The sequence below is a fragment of the Natrix helvetica genome, assembly GCF_964273705.1.
Source record: "Natrix helvetica genome assembly, chromosome: 4".
Taxonomy (NCBI): Eukaryota; Metazoa; Chordata; class Lepidosauria; order Squamata; family Natricidae; genus Natrix; species Natrix helvetica.
In genome coordinates this window covers 1212454-1236971 of record NC_138550.1, presented here as the reverse complement: position 1 = coordinate 1236971, position 24518 = coordinate 1212454, and the positions used below count along the sequence as shown (strand labels likewise).

The window sequence follows — 24518 nt, the reverse complement described above, 5'->3', positions numbered from 1 at the left end:
CTCAAGAAGCAAGACAGTTCTCAAGTGAGTTTGCCCCGCGGTATGACCTTCCTTGTCACAGCTGTTAAGTGAATCACGGCAGTTGTAAAGTGGGTCACATGATCGTTAAGTGACTCTGAGTTCCCCACTGGTCAGGAGGTCGCCAAAGGGGACAGTCATAAATATGAGTCAGTTGCCAAGCATCTGATTTTTATCACATGACCCTGGGGAATGCTGCAACCGTCATAAGTGTGAAAAATGGTCACAATTTTTTTCAGTGCCATTGCAATTCTGAATGGCCACTAAATGAAGCTGTTGTAAGTCGAGGACTATCTATATTGCCCCAAAGCGCCTTCCTCTGAATCCAGAGAGACAATTTCTGGCGTTTGGGTCCAGTTCCTTCCGGTCCAGTGTCCCCTTCCTAAAGCCTCCTCTTCCTCGTCCAGGGCGGCCGGCCAAACAATTAGGATTAACGATGAGCTTTTCAGCTGATGACTCTCATTGAAATAATGAAAGGAGAAACTCTGTCCCAGAAACAGAAACGCAGAGGCCGCCTTCAAAGCGGAGGCAAAGGAAAGCTGATATGCAAATTCAGATATGCTTTTTGTGTTAAAAATACTTTAGGAAGAGATGCATTATTTATATATATATTTCATTTATTCATTTAGAAACCGCCCTGCTCTCTCGCAGAGCGTGGAAGGAGGCATAAAAACAAAGCGGCTATATACTATATATATTACAAACAAGAATAAAACCATAGGATTTTAGTAGTGATGGAATAATAGCATTATTCATTCTTCCCCTTATGGGGCAGCCCTCTGCCTAGATTCTAGTAGGAAGAAGCCTCGGGGAATTCAGAGGATTTTACTGCTGGATAAAAGGAGTATAACATTTCAACATTTGTGTCATTACCTATATAGGAAGTCCTCGACTTATGACCACAACAGAGCCCAAAATTTCTATTGCTGAGTGAAACATTCAATAAGTGAGTTTTGCTCCATTTTATGACCTTTCTTGCCACAGCTGTTAAGTGAATCACTCGGTTGTTAAGTGAATTTGGATTCCCCATGGACTTGGCTTGTCAGAAGGTCGCAAAAGGAGATCACATGACCTTGGGACACAGCAGCTGTTGTAAGTATGAACCAGTTGCCAAGCATCTGAATTTGGATCACATGATCGAGGCTGCAATGGTCGTAAGTGTGGAAAACGACCGTAAATCATCATTCTCAGTGCCATGGTTACTTTGAAAGGTCACGAAATGGACTGTTGCATGTCGAGGGCTTCCTGTGCCTCTAACAACAGGAATGTAAACGACAGGACTTACGACCCTCCATTGAGTGACGGTTTGGAGTTACAAAGGCCCATGATAGATTCCTCGGACTTACGACCATCGCAGCATCCTCATGGTCAAAAGGTCTTTCCCACGCCCCCAGCCTACAGATCTAAAAGCTAGCCCTGGATGTGAACTTATAGGAGATGTCCAGGGACGGAGGGGTCAAACACGTCATCAGTCTCGAGTCCCTTCACACCGTTAGTAGCTCAGATTCTTATAGAGAATTTAAGCTTGTGATAAATCTCTACACCCATTTTAACTGCCTGGACTTCCTGATTTTCCCACGCTGGACAAGGCTTGTCTTAAGTACCAGAGGTCACTACCCTTTCTTGGCCCATCTGCTCCAACATCTGGACCCCCGGCCCAGTGCCACCAGCATCTTCCTCTTGCCCTGCCTTCTCCATCACACTGCCCTTTGCAGTGAATTTGCAATGCATTTGCCAAAAGACGACAAAATGCAGAGGGTCCCCAATTTACGGGCACAATTAACTGTCCTTAAATAAAGCGAGACCTTTATTAAGTGAGTTTTGTTCCATTTTACAACCTTTCTTGCCACAGTTATTAAGGGGATCTTTGTAATTGTTCCTGACTTGATGTAGCATCTTGAGCCACGCTTCTAGACCTCAAGAAGTTCAAGATGGGTGGACTTCAACTCCCAGAATTCCCCGAGGTCCAGAAACACAAATTTAGATTATTGTTTTGTTCCTGAAATCTGCCCAGCTCTTTTTCTACGGATAGTCCAAAGCTCCACCAGACACACGGGTGTGCGTTTGTGCATGTGGGCAGGCAGGCAGGGGTCCCTTGTGCCACGAGAGGACCGCCATGTGCCCGCCCTGCTTCCCCAGCCAAAAGGGGCCTCTGGTCTTGCTTTCCAAACTCACTCATTATTAATCAAGTTATAATTTACGCCGGCTGGCAGGCTGAGCTGCTAAATATTTCATCGACCCCGTGAAATGATGCCTCTTCTGCCACCCGGCCAGCGCCTGCCAAAGAAAAGCAGAGGGGTCTCTGCCCCACACAAAGGCCCTGCAACCCGAGACCCACCGCCAGCTGTGAGCCTCCTCTGCGGAGGAGCCTCAGGTGGGGAGGAAGGAGAATTCAGTCTTTTGTCCGGGGCGACATTGCATAACTCCGCTGGTTTCAAAGGCTGATTTTTCCACCCTGCGCGGATGACACCAAATAGGACCTCTTGCAAATGATGGGCAGTTTTTGAGGAGCTGCCCCAAAGAAGAGTGGGTCAAACTATTCTCCAGGGCCCCTGAAGGCAGGAGAAGAAGGGGTGGATGGAAAGGCATCAAGGAGAGAAACTTCCTAACAATGAGGACAATTAACCAGTGGAACAGCTTGCCACCAGAAGTTTTGGGTGCTCCATCCCTGGAAGTTTTAAGAAGAGGCTGGACAGTCATTTTTCTGAAATGATATCAGGTCTCCTGCTTGGAAAAGGGGTTGGACTAGAAGACCTCTAAGGTCCCTTCCAACTCTATTGTATTAAGATTAAGTGTGCTGGCACAGTGGTTAGAGTACAGTATTGCAGACTTATTCTGCTGACTGCTGGCAGTTCGAGCCTCACTGGTTCAAGGCTAACTCAGCCTTCCATCCTTCCCAGGTCGGTCAAATGAGGACCCAGATTGTTGGGGGCAAAAGGCTGACTCTTTAAACTGCTTAGAGAGGGTTGGGAAGCACTTTGAAGGGGTATATAAGTCAAAGTGCTATTGCCTTTTGTTCTTCTTCCCCCATTCTCCTTCCTTCCTTCCTTCCTTCCTTCCTTCCTTCCTTCCTTCCTTCCTTCCTTCCTTCCTTCCTTCCATCCTTCCCAGGTCGGTAAAATGAGGACCCAGATTGTTGGGGGCAAGAGGCTGACTCTGTAAACCGCTTGGAGAGGGCTGTAAAGCAGCCTTCCTCCTGCTCCTCCTCCTCCTCCTCCTCCTCCTCCTCCTCCTCCTCCTCCTCCTCCTCCTCCTCAAACCCCCCTCTCTTCTAGCACTGATGATGTTCCCTAGTTGGGTCATGAAACGTCTGCAAGAAAACAGCCAAACTCCAAGGGCTACTCAGTCTTCCTCCCCCTCCCCCTCCTCCTTTGTGGGCTGCCCCAAGGAAGAGGGTCTCAACCTATTCTCCAAAGCCCCCGAGGGCAGGACAAGAAGCAATGGGTGGAAGCCAATCAAGGAGAGAAGCAGCTTAGAACTGACAGTGAGCACAATTAATCAGTGGAACAGAAGTTGCCTCCAGAAGTTGTGAATGCCCCAACACTGGAAGTCTTTAAGAAGATGTTGGATAGCCATTTGTCTGAAGTGGTGTAGGGTTTCCTGTCTAGGCAGGGGGTTGGACTAGAAGACCTCCAAGGTCCCCTCCAACTCTGTTATTCAGTTTTCCTCCTCCTCCTCCTCTTCTCCACAACCCCCCCCCTTCCTTCTAGCACTGATGATGTTCCCTAGTTGGGTCGTGAAACGTCTGCAAGAAAACCACCAAGCTCAGAGAGCACCAAGGATCCCACAGTCCTCCTCCTCCTTCCTTCTAGCACTGATGATGTTCCCTAGTTGGGTCGTGAAATGTCTGCAAGAAAACCACCAAGCTCAGAGAGCACCAAGGAGCCCCTCCCATCCACCTCTGTCTATCCCAAGTCATCGGGAAGGAGTCAACAGGCTGACAAAAGTGCCAAACAGTCTGAACATCTGGTTGACTGATCCAATCGACTTAGCAATTAATTTATTCAACGCGTATGTCAGCCGAGCCCCAGCAAGTGCGAAGGAACGGCAAAGCTGAAAGGACTCCAACATCAGCACCACGAGAAAGTGAGAACAGATGTGCAGAAATATGCAAAGCGAGAGGAAAGTTGGATCCCAATGATAAAGCCTTTTGGGGTCTTTTGTTCCTTTATAGGTTGATGGTTTTACAGCTTATATCTCCTGTTCTTCTCCTCTCACTCTCTTTCTCGGCTCTCACCCTCCTTCCTTCCTGCTGGGTTTCAAGGTTGCAGAAGATTTGTTAAAAATAGTCCGTGGCATAATTGGGAATCTGGGATTTAAATTTTGTTTTTGTGTTTTATAATCTCCAGGAATTTTTTCTATCGGCCCCTCCCGGCAACCAGCAGCTTAAAATAAGAGGAGGAGGAGGAAGAAGAAGAGGAGGAGAATTGTGGGGTCCTTGGTGCTCTCTGAGCCTGGTGGCTTTCTTGCAGACGTTTCATGACCCAACTAGGGAACATCATCAGTGCTGGAAGGGAAGAGGGTTGTGGAATGGAGGAGAGTGAGAGGAGGAGGAGGAGGAGGAGGAGGAGGAAGAAGAGGAGGAGAATTATGGGGTCCTTGGTGCTCTCTGAGCCTGGTGGCTTTCTTGCAGACGTTTCATGACCCAACTAGGGAACATCATCAGTGCTGGAAGGGAAGAGGGTTGTGGAATGGAGGAGAGTGAGAGGAGGAGGAGGAGGAGGAGGAAGAAGAGGAGGAGAATTGTGGGGTCCTTGGTGCTCTCTGAGCCTGGTGGCTTTCTTGCAGACGTTTCATGACCCAACTAGGGAACATCATCAGTGCTGGAAGGGAAGAGGGTTGTGGAATGGAGGAGAGTGAGAGGAGGAGGAGGAGGAGGAGGAGGAGGAGGAGGAGGAGGAGGAGGAGGAGGAGGAGGAGGAAGAAGAGGAGGAGAATTATGGGGTCCTTGGTGCTCCCTGAGCCTGGTGGCTTTCTTGCAGACGTTTCATGACCCAACTAGGGAACATCATCAGTGCTGGAAGGGAAGAGGGTTGTGGAATGGAGGAGAGTGAGAGGAGGAGGAGGAAGAAGAGGAGGAGAATTATGGGGTCCTTGGTGCTCTCTGAGCCTGGTGGCTTTCTTGCAGACGTTTCATGACCCAACTAGGGAACATCATCAGTGCTGGAAGGGAAGAGGGTTGTGGAATGGAGGAGAGTGAGAGGAGGAGGAGGAGGAGGAGGAGGAGGAGGAGGAGGAGGAGGAGGAGGAGGAGGAGGAGGAGGAGGAGGAAGAGGAGGAGAATTATGGGGTCCTTGGTGCTCCCTGAGCCTGGTGGCTTTCTTGCAGACGTTTCATGACCCAACTAGGGAACATCATCAGTGCTGGAAGGGAAGAGGGTTGTGGAATGGAGGAGAGTGAGAGGAGGAGGAGGAGGAGGAGGAGGAGGAAGAAGAGGAGGAGAATTATGGGGTCCTTGGTGCTCTCTGAGCCTGATGGTTTTCTTGCAGACGTTTCATGACCCAACTAGGGAACATCATCAGTGCTGGAAGGGAAGAGGGTTGTGGAATGGAGGAGAGTGAGAGGAGGAGGAGGAGGAGGAAGAAGAAGAGAAGGAGAATTGTGGGGTCCTTGGTGCTCTCTGAGCCTGATGGTTTTCTTGCAGACGTTTCATGACCCAACTAGGGAACATCATCAGTGCTGGAAGGGAAGAGGGTTGTGGAATGGAGGAGAGTGAGAGGAGGAGGAGGAGGAGGAAGAAGAAGAGAAGGAGAATTGTGGGGTCCTTGGTGCTCTCTGAGCCTGGTGGTTTTCTTGCAGACGTTTCATGACCCAACTAGGGAACATCATCAGTGCTGGAAGGGAAGAGGGTTGTGGAATGGAGGAGAGTGAGAGGAGGAGGAGGAGGAGGAGGAGGAGGAGGAGGAGGAGGAGGAGGAGGAGGAGGAGGAGGAGGAGGAGGAGGAGGAGGAGGAGGAGGAGGAGGAGGAGGAGGAAGAAGAGGAGGAGAATTATGGGGTCCTTGGTGCTCTCTGAGCCTGGTGGTTTTCTTGCAGACGTTTCATGACCCAACTAGGGAACATCATCAGTGCTGGAAGGGAAGAGGGTTGTGGAATGGAGGAGAGTGAGAGGAGGAGGAGGAGGAGGAAGAAGAAGAGGAGGAGAATTATGGGGTCCTTGGTGCTCTCTGAGCCTGGTGGTTTCCTTGCAGACGTTTCATGACCCAACTAGGGAACATCATCAGTGCTGGAAGGGAAGAGGGTTGTGTAATGGAGGAGAGTGAGAGGAGGAGGAGGAGGAGGAGGAGGAGGAGGAGGAGGAAGAGGAGGAGAATTATGGGGTCCTTGGGGCTCTCTGAGCCTGGTGGTTTTCTTGCAGACGTTTCATGACCCAACTAGGGAACATCATCAGTGCTGGAAGGGAAGAGGGTTGTGGAATGGAGGAGAGTGAGAGGAGGAGGAGGAGGAAGAAGAGGAGGAGAATTATGGGGTCCTTGGTGCTCTCTGAGCCTGATGGTTTTCTTGCAGACGTTTCATGACCCAACTAGGGAACATCATCAGTGCTGGAAGGGAAGAGGGTTGTGGAATGGAGGAGAGTGAGAGGAGGAGGAGGAGGAGGAAGAGGAGGAAGAAGAGGAGGAGAATTATGGGGTCCTTGGTGCTCTCTGAGCCTGGTGGTTTTCTTGCAGACGTTTCATGACCCAACTAGGGAACATCATCAGTGCTGGAAGGGAAGAGGGTTGTGGAATGGAGGAGAGTGAGAGGAGGAGGAGGAGGAGGAGGAGGAAGAAGAGGAGGAGAATTATGGGGTCCTTGGTGCTCTCTGAGCCTGGTGGTTTTCTTGCAGACGTTACATGACCCAACTAGGGAACATCATCAGTGCTGGAAGGGAAGAGGTTTGTGGAATGGAGGAGAGTGAGAGGAGGAGGAGGAGGAGGAGGAAGAAGAGGAGGAGAATTATGGGGTCCTTGGTGCTCTCTGAGCCTGATGGTTTTCTTGCAGACGTTTCATGACCCAACTAGGGAACATCATCAGTGCTGGAAGGAAAGAGGGTTGTGGAATGGAGGAGAGTGAGAGGAGGAGGAGGAGGAGGAGGAGGAAGAAGAGGAGGAGAATTATGGGGTCCTTGGTGCTCTCTGAGCCTGATGGTTTTCTTGCAGACGTTTCATGACCCAACTAGGGAACATCATCAGTGCTGGAAGGGAAGAGGGTTGTGGAATGGAGGAGAGTGAGAGGAGGAGGAGGAGGAGGAGGAGGAGGAGGAAGAGGAGGAGGAGGAGGAGGAGGAGGAGGAGGAGGAGGAGGAGGAGGAGGAGGAGGAAGAGGAGGAGAATTATGGGGTCCTTGGTGCTCTCTGAGCCTGGTGGTTTTCTTGCAGACGTTTCATGACCCAACTAGGGAACATCATCAGTGCTGGAAGGGAGCGGGGCTTCCTCTCTGCAAGCAAGCTACCGGTACTTGTATATTGAGCAAACCCCACTTCCTTCTAGCACTGATGATGTTACCTAGTTGGGTAATGAAATGTCTGCAAGCAAACAATTGAGTTCAAAGACACAATTGTCCCCTCGAAATGCCTGCACTTAGAGGAGGTTTTTAAATATATTGATGCATTGGGCACAGCCATTAATATGCATAGCCATGCAGGAAGTTCTCGACTTATGACCGTTTGGCTCAGTGGCCATTTAAAGTTGCAGTGGAATTGAAAAAAAGTGGGTTACAGGCTGTCCTCGACTTACGGCCATTCACTTACTGACCACTTGAAGTTAAAACAGCACAGAAAAAAGTGACTTACAGGGAGTCCTCGACTTATGTCCATTTGCTTACTGACCATGTGGAGTTGTAAGTCAGAGGAAAAAGTGACTTTCAGGTAATGCTCAACCTACACCACTCATTTAATGACCATTCAAAGTTGGGTGCCAGGTGACGGTGAGTTCTAGTCCTACCTTGGCCACGAATGCCAGCTGGGTGACGTTGGGCCATTCTCTCCCTCAACCGGTCCTGCCCAACCTACCTCACAGGATTATTGTTGGTGGGCAAAATAGAAAGAGGGACTAGGAAGTATGTTTTTCACCTTAAATTATCTACAGTAATAATAAATGTGGGATGCAAGAAAGCAAATAAATATGAATCAAGAAAAATTCTCTCTTGATTCCCATGGATGAGAAGGTGATAAGGAAAATATTAGAATGTGCAGGAATGAACAGATCAACATTAGCAATTAAGGAGAAAGAGCAAACTGAATATTATAGGATTTGGGAAGTATTTTAGTAATGGTTGGAGAGAGAGAAAGGGAGTTTGGAAATGAAGAAAACTAAAAAAATAAGTAGATAATACACTTAGATAGAGATATAAAACGGTTAGTATGTGTATAAGGAGAATGATGATGTTTAATGTTGATATGATATCCTTACTAGAAGATATTAAGAAGAAAAATGGAGAGTTTTATAATGTTTTTAAATGCTCGATCTATTATAATACTAAACGTAGGGAAATAATGTTCATATGAATGTGAAAGATGTGGCAAAAGAGGTGTTTGCGCCCAGACGACACGCGGCAGAAGGAAAGATGGAATGCTTAGCTTTGTAATTGAAAAATAATAAAACTTTTTTAAAAAGGGAAAAATTCTCTCTTGCTTGGATTCCCTGCCACATGTGTGCCCCCACCTAGCCCCCCCTTGTGTGTTCAGGCTCCCCCACCCCACCTGGGTTTCTGGGGGCTCCCTCCAAAGGCTCCCCCCCCCAGACCGATCGCTCAGTCAGATTGGAACCCGTGCTGGGCGTCTCGCTTCCAATGAGGCCACCGAGCGACAGGATGGCATTTTCATGGCTTTCCCGTCGGTGCTTTGATCTCCCTTTGGCCCACCTGGAACCGCGCCAGACGCCACACAGGATGGGGGGAGGACTGTCTTTTCCCCCCAGTCCTGCAATTTTTGATATCCTGTTGGCGATTCACAGGTGCATTGCTTCCCCCCCCCTGCCCCCCAGGGACGGAAGGCCGGTTGTTGGCAGAGCCTCTGCGCATGACGGAGCCAACATGCCAACCAACTCCTGAAAAGCCTTTTTCTCACCTGGGGGGGAAGGGGGGGTGCCAGACGGTTGCTCTTTTCTTTTTCACCTGCGACTTCAGCAGCTGCAAAAGCTCTCCGGGAGCACGCCCAGCCGAAAAAGAGGGAGTCCTCAACTTACGACCATAATGGGGCCCAAGCTTTCTGCTGCTAAGTGAGACATTTGTCAAGTGGGTTTGGCCCCCATGTTATGACCATTCATGCCGCCGTTGTTAAGGGAATCGCTGCTATTGTTAAGTTAGCCACATGGTTGTTAAGTGAACCGGGCTTCCCCCTGCTTGTCAAATGGTCGCAAAGGGGGACCGTGTGACCCCGGGGAGGCTGCAGCCGTCATAAATATGAACCAGTTGCAAAGTGTCTGAATTTTGATCATGTGGCCATAGAGATGTTGCAACGATCATAACAGTGGTGGGTTTCAATTCATATTACTACCGCTTTGCTCGTGCGTGTACATGGGCATGCATCTGGATGGGCGGAGCCTCCCGCCGCCACCACTACCGGTTCTCCTGATCCAGAGCGAACCAGCATAAACACACCTCTGGATCGTAAATGTGCAAAATGGTCGTAAGTCACATTTTTCAATGCTGTTGTAGCTTCAAACCATCACTAAATGAAGTGTTGTAAGTCAAGAACTACCTGCATACAACAAGAGAGAGGTTGAGACTTGAAGGCATCAAATCCTAGGCTAGGAGGGGTCTTGGAGGTCATCTACACTATCAACTCACAGGGCCAGAATGATCAGATCAGAGAAGCCAGCTCACTCCTTTTTACACATCGGAGCAAAGGTTTCTTAAGTCTTTACGAAAATTGGAGCTGTATGTTGTGTGTGAGAAAGAGAAGCTGAGGAAGGGGCAGGGGATGCGAGGGGGCGGTTCACTCTTGCTTTACAATGGGGATTTCATTCTAGCTTTGCAATGGGGACGCAAGGGGATTTACTCCTGCTTTAGAATGGGGGTGCAAGGTTTAATTCAGCTTTGCAATGGGGACGCAAGAAGGCTTACTCTAGCTTTACAATGGTGATGTCAGGGGAAAGTTAACTTCTGGTTTTCAATGGTGTTGCAAGCAGGAGATTTACTCCAGATTTACAATAGGGACCCAAAGAGGAAGTTGGCTCCAGCTTTACAATGAGGATGCAAGGAGAAAGTTAAGTCCTGCTTTATAACGGGGCAGCATGGAGGAGTTTTACTCCAGTTTTACAATGGGGAGGCAAAGAGGAACTCTACTCTAGCTTTACAATGCCTGCCAGGCCTTGACTGCATAAACCCTGTCCTGATGTGGAATGCATTGAAGATAAAAGCATGTCCAACCCCCCCCCCTCCCCAAATTCTTCCCCTGAGAACCCAGTTTGCATAAACAGCGGAATAGGGAAGGGGGGGGGGGAGATAAAGATGCTCATTGCAGCGCCCCCCCCACCTGCAGCCAGGGCAAGGAAGGCAGAACTGGGAGGGGGGAAAAGACCGAATCAAAATGCGGAGGATTTGAAAGGGGGGGCTGAGACCCCTGGGGTGGGAGGGGGCTGTGAGCCGCAGAGAGAAGCCGAGATGGAAGTGGAGACATTAATATTGGCTCTCAGTGGGAAGGAGAAGTGAAAGTGTGAGTTCCCTTCCTTCATGAATTAGGTGCTGAAGAGGGGGAGGGAGGAGAGGGAGGGGGAGGAAGGGGGAAGAGGAGGGGGGAGGAGGAGATGAAGAAGAAGAGGAAGAAGGGGAGGAGGAGGAGAGGAGGAGGACAAGGAGGACGAGAAGAGGAGGAAGTGGAAGAAGAGGAGGGGGAGGAGAAGAGGAAGAAGAAGAGGAAGAAGAGGAGGAGGAGAGGAAGAAGAGGACCCACCGGTTACCACACTTATGACTCTTGCACCATCCCCGGGGGTCTCGTGATCCAAATTCAGACACTTGGCCACTGACTCATATTGGTGGCCCAGCTTGGGGGAGGAGGGGGGGGGCTGAGGTTGTGCAAGTGGTGGGCTAGTGTGCCTGCAGATGTGCACACAGCTCGACTGCAAGTGGAGTTGCCCAGTTACTCCAGCGGGGCCCAGTTGCAAGTAGGCCGAGGACCCCTGATTTAAGGGGCTACCCCAAAGAAGAGGAGGGGTCAACCTATCTTCCAAAGCCCCCGAAGGCAGGAGAGGAAGCAACAGATGGAAACTAATCCAGGAGAGAAGCAACCTGAATTAAGGAGGAATTTCCCTGACAGTGAGAACAATAAGCCAGTGGAACTCCTTGTCTCCAGAAGTTGTGGGTGCTCCAACACGGGAGGTTCTTAAGAAGAGACTGGACAGCCGTCTGTCTGAAATGGGATTGGGTTTCCGGCTCAAGGAGGGAGTTGGACTAGATGACCTCCAAGGTCCCTCCCAACCCTGTCATTCTATAATTCTGTTACAGTTGTTAAGCTAGTCACACGGTTGTTAAGTGAATTGGATTCCCCATTGGCTTTGCTGGTCAGGAGGTAGCAAAAGGGGATCGCGTGACCCCCGGCATGCTGCGACCGTCATAAATATGAATCGATTGCTGAGCCTCCGAATTTGGATTATGTGACCATGGAGAGGCCACAACAGTCGTAAGTGTGAAACATGGTCATAACTCGCTTTTTCAGTGCTGCTATAACTTTGAATGGTCATTAAACAAACAGTTGTAAGTCAAAGACAATCTGTTGAGACACGTTTTTAAGAGACAGGTGGAGACGCCAAGTCATAGAATCCTAGGGCTGGAAGGGACCTGGGAGGTCCTCTAGTCCAACCCCCTAAATCTCAGCCCCTGGGACCAGCATTTCCCAATCAGGGAAAGATTCGTTGTAACTTTGAAACTCAAGGTCGTAAGTTGAGGAGTACCTATATCTTAAGAGTTGGCAAGCAGGCCAGAGAGATGCCCCACCTCCCCCCAAAGCCCCCCGCCCCATTGTGCCCCATTTTTCTACAGTTTCTGGGAGAAAATGGGAAACCTTCAAGCAGATCTCAGACCGGGGCGGGGAAGGGGGGGAGACACACTGCAGAAAAAGCCTCTTTGTGGTGCCAGAGAAAAAACTCATCCGGACTTTGGTTGCTTTTCCTCTTAACAAAAGCGAAGGGGTTTGTGGGGCAGAACAAAGGCAACCGCACCTTCTGAAGTGGGGAGACTAGGGAGAAGGAGCCTCGGTCTCCCCGTGGGGAATGCGCCAAGGCCGCCTGCTGCACCGCGAGGGAAGCTGGCGCCGTTTGAGTTCTGCTTCCCCCTCTTGCCATAAAACACCATCACAACAGCCGCCACCCACCGCTCATAAACCCTGCAAATATTGACTCGGGGAATGTGTGAAAACAACACCAGGAGGATCCTCCGAGTAGGAGGCAGGGCAGGGGGGGGGGGAACCATCTGGGCTTTCGCAGCAGAAGTCAAAGCTGGGAGGCCCCCACCGTTTTGCTCAGCCCAGGCTTCAACTCCCAGAATCCCCCAGCCAGCAGACCCTAAGTGTGAAAAAACGGTTGTAAGTCACTTTAGTGTCGAAGAGTCACTAAATGAATGGTCGTAAGACTTACGGACACGATTGAACCCAAAATTTCTGTTGTTAAGTGAGACATTTCTTGAGTGAGTTTTGTCCCGTTTTATGACTTTTCTTGCCAGGGTTGTTAAAATGAATCACTGCAGCAGTTACGTCAGTAACACAGTCGTTAAGCGAATCTGGCTTCCCCATGGAGTTCACACACAGGGATCACAAGGGCCCCGGGGACACTTCGACCATCGTAAGTATGAGTCAATTGCCAAGCATCTGAATTTTTGGATCATGTGACCCTGGGGATACTGCAACGGTCATTAAGTGTGAAAAATGGTCATAAGTCATGGTCATGACCCTGGGACACTGCAACTGTCAAAAGTACATGCAAGTTGCCAAGCGTCTGAATTTCAGTCATGTGACCCTGGGGATCCTGCAACGGTCGTTAAGCGTGATAAACGGTCATAAGCCACATTTGTCAGGGCCGTTGTAACTTCAAATGGTCACTAAATGGATTGTAAGTACAGGTAAGTTGAGGCTACCTGCTTTTGGCTCTTTTCCTGCCATGGGGAGGGAGGGCCATGCACACAGCAAAGGGCAACAACCCACAACCCCCCCCCCCCGTGGGAATAGAGTGACATCCACCCTGAAGCCCTTTTGCCAAACTGGAAAAACAAGACGGGGGTCCCGGAAGTCCCCGTCAGCCCCCGCAGGAGGAAGCGAGGAACCGGTTCTCAGCACCCGGCATGAATGACGTGGCACCTCTTGGCACACAAGGGAGGCGCTCGGTTTTCCCCCTGGGGGGAGGGGAAGGTCACACATTGGGAGAAGTTGCCATTAAGTGAATGGGGGAGGGGGGGGCTGTTTGTCCAGGAAGAGTCTGACTTAGCTGTTTTATTAAGGATCGATGGATGGAGGGATGGGATAGGCTAGGAAGGGGGGAGGAAGGAAAGAAGAAGAGAAGGGAGGGAGGGAGGGAGGGAGAGAGGGAGGGAGAGAGGAAGAGAAGGGAGGGAGAAAAGAAGGAAGAAGAGAAGGGAGGGAGGGAGGAAGGAAGAAGAGAAGGGAGGGAGGAAGGAAGGTTCTATATATCTACCTTCTCTTTCTACCCACCAAAGGACCTTCCTCCAAGCTTCCTCTGGTTTTGGATGCAATCGATGGGGGGGCGGGGAAGAAGGCCGAATCCCAGGGCCGGGAGGGGCCTCCTGAGACCCAGCCAGCCACCTGAGCCACCGCTTCTACAACCCCTGTGCCTCCCCACCTTCATAGCTCCATCCTGGCCATAACTCAAGGGCTCCCTGTCTCAGAGCTCATGGCAGATCCAGATCTGGGCCTCCCCTGGGAATTCCTTCCCGTGCAGGTGCCGTGGTCTCAAGCAAACGTGGCTTGGACCCGAACGGCCAACCACGCCGGCTGCCAAAGGAAAAACGCTTCACGGCTGGCCTTCCAGCCCCTGCTGGGAATTTAAGCAGAGTTAGGATAAGCAGGGTGGGAGACGGGCAGCAGCTCCCAGACCGCCAGCGTAAACGGCGGCCGAAACGATAAAAACAACGCACACAGCTAACCTTTTACGAGGTCTATTAAGGAAGTGGAAAAGCTCAGGGTGCAGCAATTACTGGAGGGGATTTGGAGGGGAGGGGGCTCTGTCAGAAGGGCACTTTGCCCCAAGGGTCCCATCCAGGGACTCTGGAAGTGACCAATGGAAGGGAATATTTATCGCTGTGAACTGGGCTGTTCTCTTGCAGACATTTAATGACCCAGCTAGGTTATATCATCAGTGTTAGAAGAGAGTAGGCTTGCAAGGAGGAGGAGGAGGAGGAGGAGGAGGAGGAGGAGGAGGAGGAGGAGGAGGAGGAGGAGGAGGAGGAGGAGGAGGAGGAGGAAAAAGACTGTGGGGTCCTTGGTGCTTTCCAAGTTTGGTGGTTTTTCTGGCAGACATTTCATTACCCAATTGTGTAACATCATCAGTGCATGGAGGAGTAGGAAGAGGAGGAGGAGGACTGTGGGGTTGTTGTTCTCTGAGCTTGGCTGCTTTCTTAGACATTTCATGACCATACTAGGTAACATCATCAGTGCTACGGGTAGAAAGGAGTGTGGTTGCTCTCTATTTATATCACAGTAGCTTGCCGTGACATTGTTGGTGAGAATATATTGTTTTCTTCTTCATTGTTCCTTACTTGGCCTATTGTTTGTCTGGGGTGAGTCCCTGCTTATCTAAGTGTTGACTGGTGGAGGCCCAGCCTAATCAAGGAACTACCAAGGAAAAGACTACATATCCCCTGCAACACGGGCAGGGCAAGCTACTGATGTAAACAGGACTGATGATGTTCCCTAGTTGGGTCATGAAACGTCTGCAAGAAAGCAGCCAACCTCAGATAGCATCAAGGACCCCACAGCCCTCCTCTTCTTCTCCTTCTTTTCCTTCTCCTTCTCCTTCTTCTTCTTCTTCCTCCTCCACCTCCACTTCGCAACCCCCCTCCCTTCTAGCACTGATGATGTTCCCTAGTTGGCTCTTGAAACATCTGCAAGAAAACCACCAGGCTCAGAAAGCACCAAGGATCCCACAGTCCTCCTCCTCCTCCTCCTTCCTTATAGCACTGATGACATTATATAGTTGGGTCATGAAACGTCTGCAAGACCACCACCAAGCTCAGAGAGCACCAAGGACCCCACAGTCTTCCCCCTCCTCCTCCCATTCCCCCTCTCCTCCTCCTTCTCTCTGGAAATCCCCCCCCCCTTCTAGCACTGATGATGTTCCCTAGTTGGGTCATGAAACATCTGCAAGAAAACCATTAAGCTCAGAGAGCACCAAGGACCCCTCAACCTGGAAGTTACTTTGCCCTCCGATTTCTCCCTTTTGCTCTCTTTCTTCCCATGTTAATCAAACGACTGACACCCCCCCTCCTGCTGCTCCATCTCCTTCCCCTCTGACCACCAGGGATCCCCCCCCCCTTCCATCTTCCTTTGGCAGCGCATCCTTTGTCCTTTGGAGGTTCTTCTCCGCCAATAGAGCTTGCCAGCCTTTGCTCAACCAAGAGCAATTTAGAGCCCAGGCTCCCCCTCCCTTTGTGTGGATGGGTCTTATGGGGGGGGGGGAATGGAAAGGCACAGGGCCATTAGTGGCTGCTGACATCACAAAAAATACAGTCAGCTGCACTGCAACCTTTGGATGCAAATAAACTTCATTTCACGGCCTCCTTAAATTAATTAACTGGAGTAAGCATCGACAACAAGGCCCCCAAGATCAGATTTAAGCAGGCTGGCAAGGCCTCTGGACTCAACCAGAACAACATGCTGAGTAGAATTAGTCCTGGACTTATAACCCTTCGTTTGGTGACCCTTCAAAGTTACAATGGCATTGAAAAAGAAAAGAAGAGAGAAGAGAAGAGAAGGAGGGAGGGAGAGAAAGAAGGGAGGGGAGGAGAAAAGAGAAGGAGGGATGGAGAGAAAGAAGGAAGAAGGGAAGGGAAGAGAAGGAGGGAGGGAGAGGAGAAGAAAATAGAAGAAGAAAAGAGGATGGATGGGGAGAAGGAAGGAAGAAGAGAAGGGAAGAGAAGAGAAGGAGGGAGGGAGAAAAGGAAGAAAGAAAAGGAAATGGAGGGAGAGAAGGAAGAGAAAAGAAGAGAAGAAATTGGAAGGGACCTTGTAGGTCATCTAGTCCATCCCCACCCCCAAGCAGGAGGAGATCCTGCACCATTTCTGACCGATAGCAGTCCAGACTCTTCTTGAAAACATCCAGTGATGAAACTCCCACAAAAAATGACTTATGGCCATTTTTCGCACTTAACGTCCATTGTAGCATCCCCAGGGTGACATGATCAAAATTCAAACATTCGACAACTGACTCATATTTATGACGGTCGCAGTGATCCCCTTTTGCGACCTTCTGACGAGCAAAATGAAGGGGTAGGCCAGATTCACGGAACCGTTGTGTTGCTAACCACTGCAGTGATTCACTTAACAAAAGTGGCAAGGAAGGTCCTAAAATGAATCAAAGCACGCTTAACAAAAGTCTCATTTAGCCACAGGAATTTTGGGGCTCAATTGTGGTCATAAGTTGAGGACGCCCTGCCCCCTGGTTTGTCAGCATTTCAACCTGGTCCTGCTCTACCTTTGAAGGAGAGATCCCTCACCCCAGCAGAACTGAAAAGTTTATTTAACAGATGAACAGAGTTGGAAGGGACCTTGGAGGTCATCTAGTCCAACCCCCACCCACCCCGCCCAAGCAGGAGACCTAAACTGTTTCTGACAGATGGCAGTCCGGTTGTATTTCTGTTCTATGAAAAGATTTGGCTGCAAAACTCGTTGTTGTTGGACATGCTGACCGCAGTGAAAATCCTTTATGTGCCCAAACGGAACAAAGGAACAATTCCCGCAATGGGAGAACGGGTGAAGTTAGCAGAGGTGGCCCAATTAAGGTCTTTAACTAAAGAAAAGATCTGGTCCAGTTTCGTTTCTGCTGGGAAATCAGTTCTAGACTTCTGGGGGCTTGAAACTGGGGGGGAGGAATGAAATTTTGACTTTGGGATTTATTGATAAGTTTGTTGTTACAAAAATGCCTAGTATACAAAAGTAAAAAATAAAGTTGAAGCTGTATATTATTCTCTTTGTTCCACCACACTGAATAAAGTTGGAAATTAATGCTTTTTCCCCTTCTTTTTTCCTTTACCTTACACTTTTCTTAGACTCCATTTCCCTTCCCCATTTCCCTGATCTCTTTGTTTTACTTTGTATTTCATATGACCATAATTTCAATGAAACCTACATTAAAAAAAGAAGAGAGATATCTGCAGATTTCTGTGGGTGAACCTGCTGCTAAAAAGGCAAAAAGACATTCCTTTTTTATTTATACAGATAATTTCAATAAAATCATATTAAATTATATATCTTTAAAAAGAAAAGATTTATCTGCAGACTTCTGCCAATGGAAAAGGCAAAAGGACATTTCCTTTTTTCTTTATATTGTGATAATTTCAATAGAATGATATCAAAGTATATTTTTGTTAAAAAATAAGATTTATCTGCAGACTTCTGCTGATGAACTTGCTGTTAAAAAGCCAAAAGGACATTCCCTCTTTTTTCTTTACGTTATGACAATTTCAATGCAACGATATTAAATGACATTTTCAAAAAATTATCTGCAGATTTCCACCAATGAACCTGCTGTAAAAAGCCAAAATGACGTTACCACCTTTAGCTTATTTATTTCAGGACTGGCTAGGAATTTTAAACAGAGGTTTATAATCCACGTGTCAAAACCAGACCGAAGAAATCCGTAGCTTTTCACCCAAAAACGCAACTGGGGCCTCCTTGATCCTCTGGTTTTGAGTGGGATTCTTGGAGATAAAGGACAGATTGTGTCACTCTAAAGCTTTGGGGCTTTGATGGGGATGGAGAGGACAGCCAGCCACATAAAACGGATTGCTTCCCCTGATCTCTTGAGATTAAGGGAAGGGGGTCTTGGCTGAGACGGCTGGTCTGAAATCGAGAAATGGCCAAGGGAAGCTGGATGGAGGAGGGGGCCATAAAATCTCCCCTCCCTCTGTGAGGCAAATGGGCAGCTTAAAAATCTGATAAAAACAAATAGAATGCAGAATAGAATATAATAGAACCTAACAGAAGAGATGATTAGACTTGATTAGAATAGAATAAGAAATAGAATAGGAATAAAATAGAATTAAAATAGAATAGAATAGAATAACAGAGTTGGAAGGGACCTTAGAGGTCTTCTAGTCCAACTCCTTGTCTAGACAGGAAACCCTATACCATTTCAGACAAATGGTCATCCATATATATAATACAAAGCTATAAATATAATACAAAATGATAAGAAAAAATCATCCCAATTCCGTAAAAGAAAACCTTTGGGCCCGTTTGTATCCCACTTTTATTATTTTTTATAAATAATTCAAGGTGGCAAACCTATTCAATACTCCTTCCACCTCCTGTTTTCCCTACAACAACAACAACAACCCTGTGAGGTGGGCTGCGCTGAGAGAGAGGGACTTGGTCTAAATTACCCAGCTGGCTTTCATGCCCAAGGCAGGACTAGAACTCACAGCCTTCTGGTGAGTGTCTCAAAGTTACTCAGCCGGCTTTCATGGCCAAGGAGGGACTAGAACTCCCCCGTCTCCTGGTGATCAGCCCAAAGTCATCCTTTTGTGTCTAAGGTGAGATTAGAACTCACCGCCTCCTGGTGATTAGCCCAAAGTTACTCAGCCGGCTTTCATGGCCAAGGAGGGACTAGAACTCCCCCGTCTCCTGGTGATCAGCCCAAAGTCATCCTTTTGTGTCTAAGGTGAGATTAGAACTCACCGCCTCCTGGTGATTAGCCCAAAGTTACTCAGCCGGCTTTCATGGCCAAGGAGGGACTAGAACTCCCTGTCTCCTGGTGATCAGCCCAAAGTCATCCAGTCACCTTTTGTGTCTAAGGTGAGATTAGAACTCACCACCTCCTGGTGATTAGCCCAAAGTCACTCAGATGGCTTTCATGGCCAAGGAGGGACTAGAACTCACCGTCTCCTGGTGATGGGCTCAAAGTCCACCAGCCAGCTTTCATACCCACAGCAGGACTAGAACTCATTAACTCCTGTTCTCCAGCCTGGCGCCTAACCACTAGACCAAACTGCCTCAGCCTATTTTACTGTGGGCCCCTGGGTGACCCGGGAGTCCTTTCCCTTCCGTTCCCTGGGCGGGGCTGGAGTTTCAGCTTTATTTTCCTTGGCGTTTCGAAGCTTTTTTTCTTTCCCCCGGACGGACGGTGCAGGGAATTTTGCTAAATGCGCAAAGAATCTGCTAATCAGCTTTGAGCCAAGAGGCAAGAATGGCAGCTCGGAGGGAGGATTGTGGATTGTGCTTTTTGTGGTGGCCTGGAAGCGAAGTCCTTGGCAGCCTGCAGGCCAATTCAAAAGCCAAAGAAAAGAGGAGATAAAACACACGGAGGTGGAAAGGAGTCTTAGTGGCAGAGGTCAAACCTCCCTGGGGTGTGTGTGTGTGTGTGTGTGTGTGTATAAAACCTTTGTGGACGTGACTAGATGGGGAGGGGGGATCCCACCTGTCTTACTCTCCAGAAAGACCCCTGGGCTTTGGGCTTCAGGTAGAAAAAATGAAACTTTTGATTTTTGTGTTTTGCTGATAGGTTTGTTACCATAGAAATGGCTGGTCCATACAGCTGATGACTGTGGAAAAGTAAAAAGTTGAGGTTGTAAGTTACTCCGTTATTTCACTGTGCTAAAAAGAATGGGAACTTCGGTGTTTTCCTTCCTCTTTTCCCTTTTATCCTACACTTTTCCATCTTCCTGCCGTTTTCTCATGGTTTCCGTTTCTCTTCATTTCCTGCGTTTTGTATCTGGATAGACAAAATTTGAACGCAGACCAAAAAAAGAAACAAAATAATAAAAAGGAAAACTAGCAAAAAGATCACTGGGGGGGGGGTTGGAGGTGGGATTGGGTCTTTGGGATCCTTCGATCCCAGATCCCTCAGGGAATCCAAGGTGAAAGAAGGCCTTGGAACAGATCCCCAAGAGGGCATCAACGCGCCTCACCCACCAAGCGGGCTTCCACCCCTTTCGCAATGCAGTGCATGGAGGTTGTGGCAAAATTCCAGGTAGGGCATTAGGGGGTGCCCCCTTACACACACACCCCCACGCCCTGCACCCATAACCTCTCTTGTGCCTTGGAAGGAGACGAGGACACCCCAACGGGACTTGCGGGTGCCTTGCCTGATCCATCCTCTGCGGGAGGTCCAAGCCAAGGGCCACCAGATTCCCACCTCAGATGGGTCCACCTCAACCCAGGGTCTCCATCCAGCCCGAGACCTTTCTGATCACACCTCCCCCCTCCCCTAATCCCAGCTGCCCCTCCCCCCCTTAGGGCACAACTGGAGGCCAACCCACCAAGGGCAGGTTGGCCATGCACAACCGTCCACCAAGGAAGTCCAGCCTCTGCACCTGGCTGGGTGGGAATTGGGCTCTCCGGCCTCTGAACCTTCAAAGGAAGGTCAAACAGGTCAGAGTTCGAAATAAGCCTGCGTCCGACACAACCACGAGACAGAACCGGGGCCTGTTGCAAAGCCTGGGTTTGTGTCGCAGGCCAAACGAGGGTAAAACGTGTAGTTTGGGTCTGGTTGTGTGATGAGAATCCAACTGTGGGTGGAGTAGAGTTGGTGGGCGAAGGGCCACACTCCACCTAGGGGGGGCAGATACGCGAACCAACGCTTTGCTTCAGTTAACCTGGTTATCTTGGGGAGAGGCGTCACGCGGCCACGGCCACTGCTCCAGAAGGGGGCGTTATTGCAGAATATTTTGGTCCAAATGCAGGCAGCCTTCGGCTTACGACCACAATGGACCACACAAATTCTGTTGACCTGCAAGGCAGTTCTTAAGTGAGCTTTCACCCAGTTTACAACCTTTCTTGTCACAATTGTTAAGTGAATCACCGCAGTGGCTGAATATAAGTGAATTAAAAATGAATAAATACAAGTGGTCCTTGACTTACGGCCACAATGGAACCCCAAATCTCTGGCGCTAATCGAGAGAGCTTTTACGACTGTTCTCGCCACAGTTAAGAAAATTCAGCTTTTAGAAGAGATTGGATGGCCTTCGGTCTGAAATGGCATAGGATCTCCTGTTTGAACAGGGGGTTGGACTAGCAGACCTCCAAGGTCCCTTCCAGCCCTGTCATTATATAATTCGGTTACGGTTGTTAAGCTAGTCAATGGATTCCCATTGACTTTGCTGGTCAGGAGGTCGCAAAAGGGGATCGCGTGACCCCGGGACACTCCAAGCGTCATAAATGTGAGTTAGTTGCCTAGGCTCTGAATTTTGATCCCATGACCAATGGGATTATAACCATGTAACAACCATGCAATGGTCGTAAGTGTGAAAAATGGTTGGAAGTCACTTGTTTCAGTGCCGTTGTAACATTGAACGGTCACTAACCAAACTGTCGTAAATCGAGGACTACCTGAAGAACCTGGTTCACACAAGTAAGTCCCAGGATTCTTCCTTGAATGGCAATTGTGATTCACTTAACAACTGTGGCAAGGAAGATCATAAAACAGGGCAGAACTCATTTAACAAATGTCTCGCTTACCAACAGAGATTTTCTTCTCGGTTTTGGTTGTAAGTTGGAGACTATCTATATTTCAAGTTTCTCACAGCAAGTGTGTGTACATGCACAAACGCTCCTCAAATACACAAACGCACCACATTTGCTCCTTTTTGGAAGCTGCTCAGACCTACAACCTACAGGGGGTTCTCACAATGGAGCCCAAGCATTTATGTGGCTAAGCGAGACATTTGTTAAGGGAGTTTGACCCCATTTTAAGACCTTTCTTGCCACCGTTGTTAAGTGAATCACTGCAGTGGTTAAGTTAGTAACACCGTTGTTAAGTGAATCTCCCCCCCCCCGATGGACTTGGCTTGTCAGGTGGTGGCAAAAGGGGCATCTTGGACCCTCTGGGACACTGCGACCATCGTCCTAAGTACATGCCAGTTGGCAGGCTTCCGAATTTTGGTCCCATGACTGTGGGGATGCCGCAATGGTCATAAGTGTGAAAATGGTCATAAATATGAATTAGTTGCCAAGTGTCTAGATTTTGATCCCATGACTATGGGGATGATGCAAAAAAAAGAATAATAAGTCCCTTTTTTCAGTGCTGTGGTAACTTTGGACGGTCACTAAAAGAACAGCCATAAGTCGAGGACTGCCTGTATGGGAACTGGCCTTCTAAGGAGTAGACCCAGCGGCAGGTTCCTCTATCCAGCTGCAAAGTCTTCCAAAGTCCCATCCTGGTTTATGGGGTAAACCCAGAAGATCACAGACAGAGAGACAGACAGACAGAGGGAGCCCAGAGTCAGCCTTGCCGGCTTCCTCTTCCGGTGGCAGCAGCCCTGCCTGGCCGGCTGACCACACCGCCAGCTCCAGTGCTGCCCAAGTGCCTCTGAAGGGCCCCTCTGGCGTAACAGTCGGACAGCCCGAAATGCCCACAGCCCCAAGAGCCAGAAGGGGCAGGGGGGAAGTGGATGGGGCAGGGGGCTAGACCCAAGCGGCCCACCTGGCCAGTCCCAAGCCCAGCCCTGCCAAAGCCTGGCCAGCAAAGCAGCAGCGGGCAGGACCCCTCCCCCAGCCCCCAAAGGGGAGGGGGAGGCTGGGCAGGTGTGTGTGGGGGGGTGGGCTTACCTTGATTTTCTGCAGCGCCTTCTCCGCCTCCAGCACCTGGATCCAGACGGCGATGCCCCCTCGGTGGTAGGTCAGCTGCCAGCCGGCCTCGGAGTTGCATTCAGTTCGGAAGTGGCCGAAGTCGGCGTCGTCCGGGATCTGCACGCTCTCCCGGCCGGACATGCCGCCGCCGAGACCCCCGGCTGGGGAGGGGGAGGAGGAGGCAGGAGGAGGAAGGCTGGCGGAGTCCGGGATGCGTCTCTGGGCGCCTCGGGGCGGAGTGGCGTGGCGTTGGCGGGCAGCCAAGCGGACAGGTGACTCACGCCCAGGTGAGCCTCCGCCGGCCCTCCCTCTTCCTCCTCCTCCTCCTCTTTCCTCCTCCTCCTCTCCCTCCTTCCTCTTTTTCCTCCTGTTTCTTCTCCTCCTCCTCCTCCTCTTTTCCTCTTCTTCCTCCTTCTCTTCTTCTCCCCCTTCCTCCCCCTCTCCTTCCTCCTCTTTTTCCTCCTCTTCTTCCTTCTCCTCCTCTTCCTCCTCCTCTCCCTGCGGCTTCTCCCTGCCGCTGTCCGGGCTCCGCAGCCGGGCTGGGCGGAGGCTGCCCGGGAGCAGCTGCAGAGGGGCGGCCGGGCAAGCTCGCCTCTGTCGGGATGCGGCGCAGGAGCAGCGGCAAGCCGGCGCCCCCTTCGCCTCCCCCCCCACTCAAGCCGGGCGCCGCCGGTGTCCGCTGGGTCCTACCGTCGCTCTCCGGGGCGGCTGCCGCCTTCCCCAAGCAGGCGCCCCGCGGGCTCCCGCCATTCACACCCTTGGCCCCCAACGAGTCAGGGTGCTTGCTTAGTGAAGGGGGTCGGACCCCCGCGCCTATGCTCCACAGCCAAGGCAGGAGGGACGCCCTGCTACCTGGACTCCCCACCACCACCATAGCCAAGAGGGTTGCTTTGAAACTGGGTTACAAGTAGTGCTCGACTTACAACCGTTCATTTAGTGACGGTTCGAAGTTACAAGGGCGCTGAAATAAATGGCTGATGATCATGTTTCACACTTACGCCCATTGCAGCGTCCCCCATGGTCACATGATTGAAATTAAGACACTTGGCAACTGACTCATATTTATGACGGTCACAGTGTCCCCAAGGGAACGTGATACCCTTTTGTGACCTCCTGGCAAGCAAAGTCAAGGGGAAAACCAGATTCACTTAATGACCGGGTTACTAACTTAATAACTGCAGTGATTCACTTAATAATAGTGGCTAGAAAGGTCATAAAGGTCATAAAATGGGGCAAAATTCCCTTAACAACTGTCTTGCTTAGCAGTAGAACTGTGGGTCTCCCTTGTGGTCGTAAGTCGAGGACTACCTGTATTTTGTGGTTTCCTGTGGGTTCAGCTCCCTCTGCCTGCAAATTGACCCTCTGGCTATATTTGTTTATTTGCCATCAATGCAGAGGCTCCCTCTGAATTGCATTGGTTTATTGGTAATTTTACATCTGCCCCCTTTTGGCAGGCAAATGGTTACCAACGATCCAAACTTCATTAAATAAAGCAAAAAAATCAATAACACTAAAATTAAAATCACAACCCTCTTCCTTCTGCCATTTCAGAAAAGCACGGAAGATTGGGATGGTATGAGAACTTCTGGCCTGGGTGGGGGTTGGACTAGATGGTCTCCAGGGTCCCCTCCAGACCTAGGATTCTATAAATTAAGCCCACCTGTTACCTTTTCTCTTCAGGCCACAGTGAGAAGCATTTAGGGTGGGGGTTGTTTTGTATTTTGCTTTTTATTATATTTGATTATGTTTTTATTTATGTTTTTATTTCCCCCCCCCCCGCTGGTTTCCTAGAG

At 49.7% G+C, this 24518-nt stretch overlaps 1 protein-coding gene across 2 annotated transcripts in view; it reads right to left on the bottom strand.

Moving 5' to 3' along the window:
• STARD10 (StAR related lipid transfer domain containing 10) overlaps positions 1–22994 on the bottom strand; it is a 38847-nt gene extending 15853 nt beyond the window's left edge. The window contains exon 1 of one of the 2 annotated variants that reach the window (XM_081950673.1): positions 22705–22994. In XM_081950673.1, the coding sequence (XP_081806799.1) occupies positions 22705–22866 (162 nt within the window). In that variant the 5' untranslated portion in view covers positions 22867–22994. The remainder of the gene's footprint in view (positions 1–22704) is intronic. The other variant, XM_081950674.1, reaches the window with a different exon arrangement.
• Between the last annotated feature and the right edge of the window lie 1524 nt (positions 22995–24518).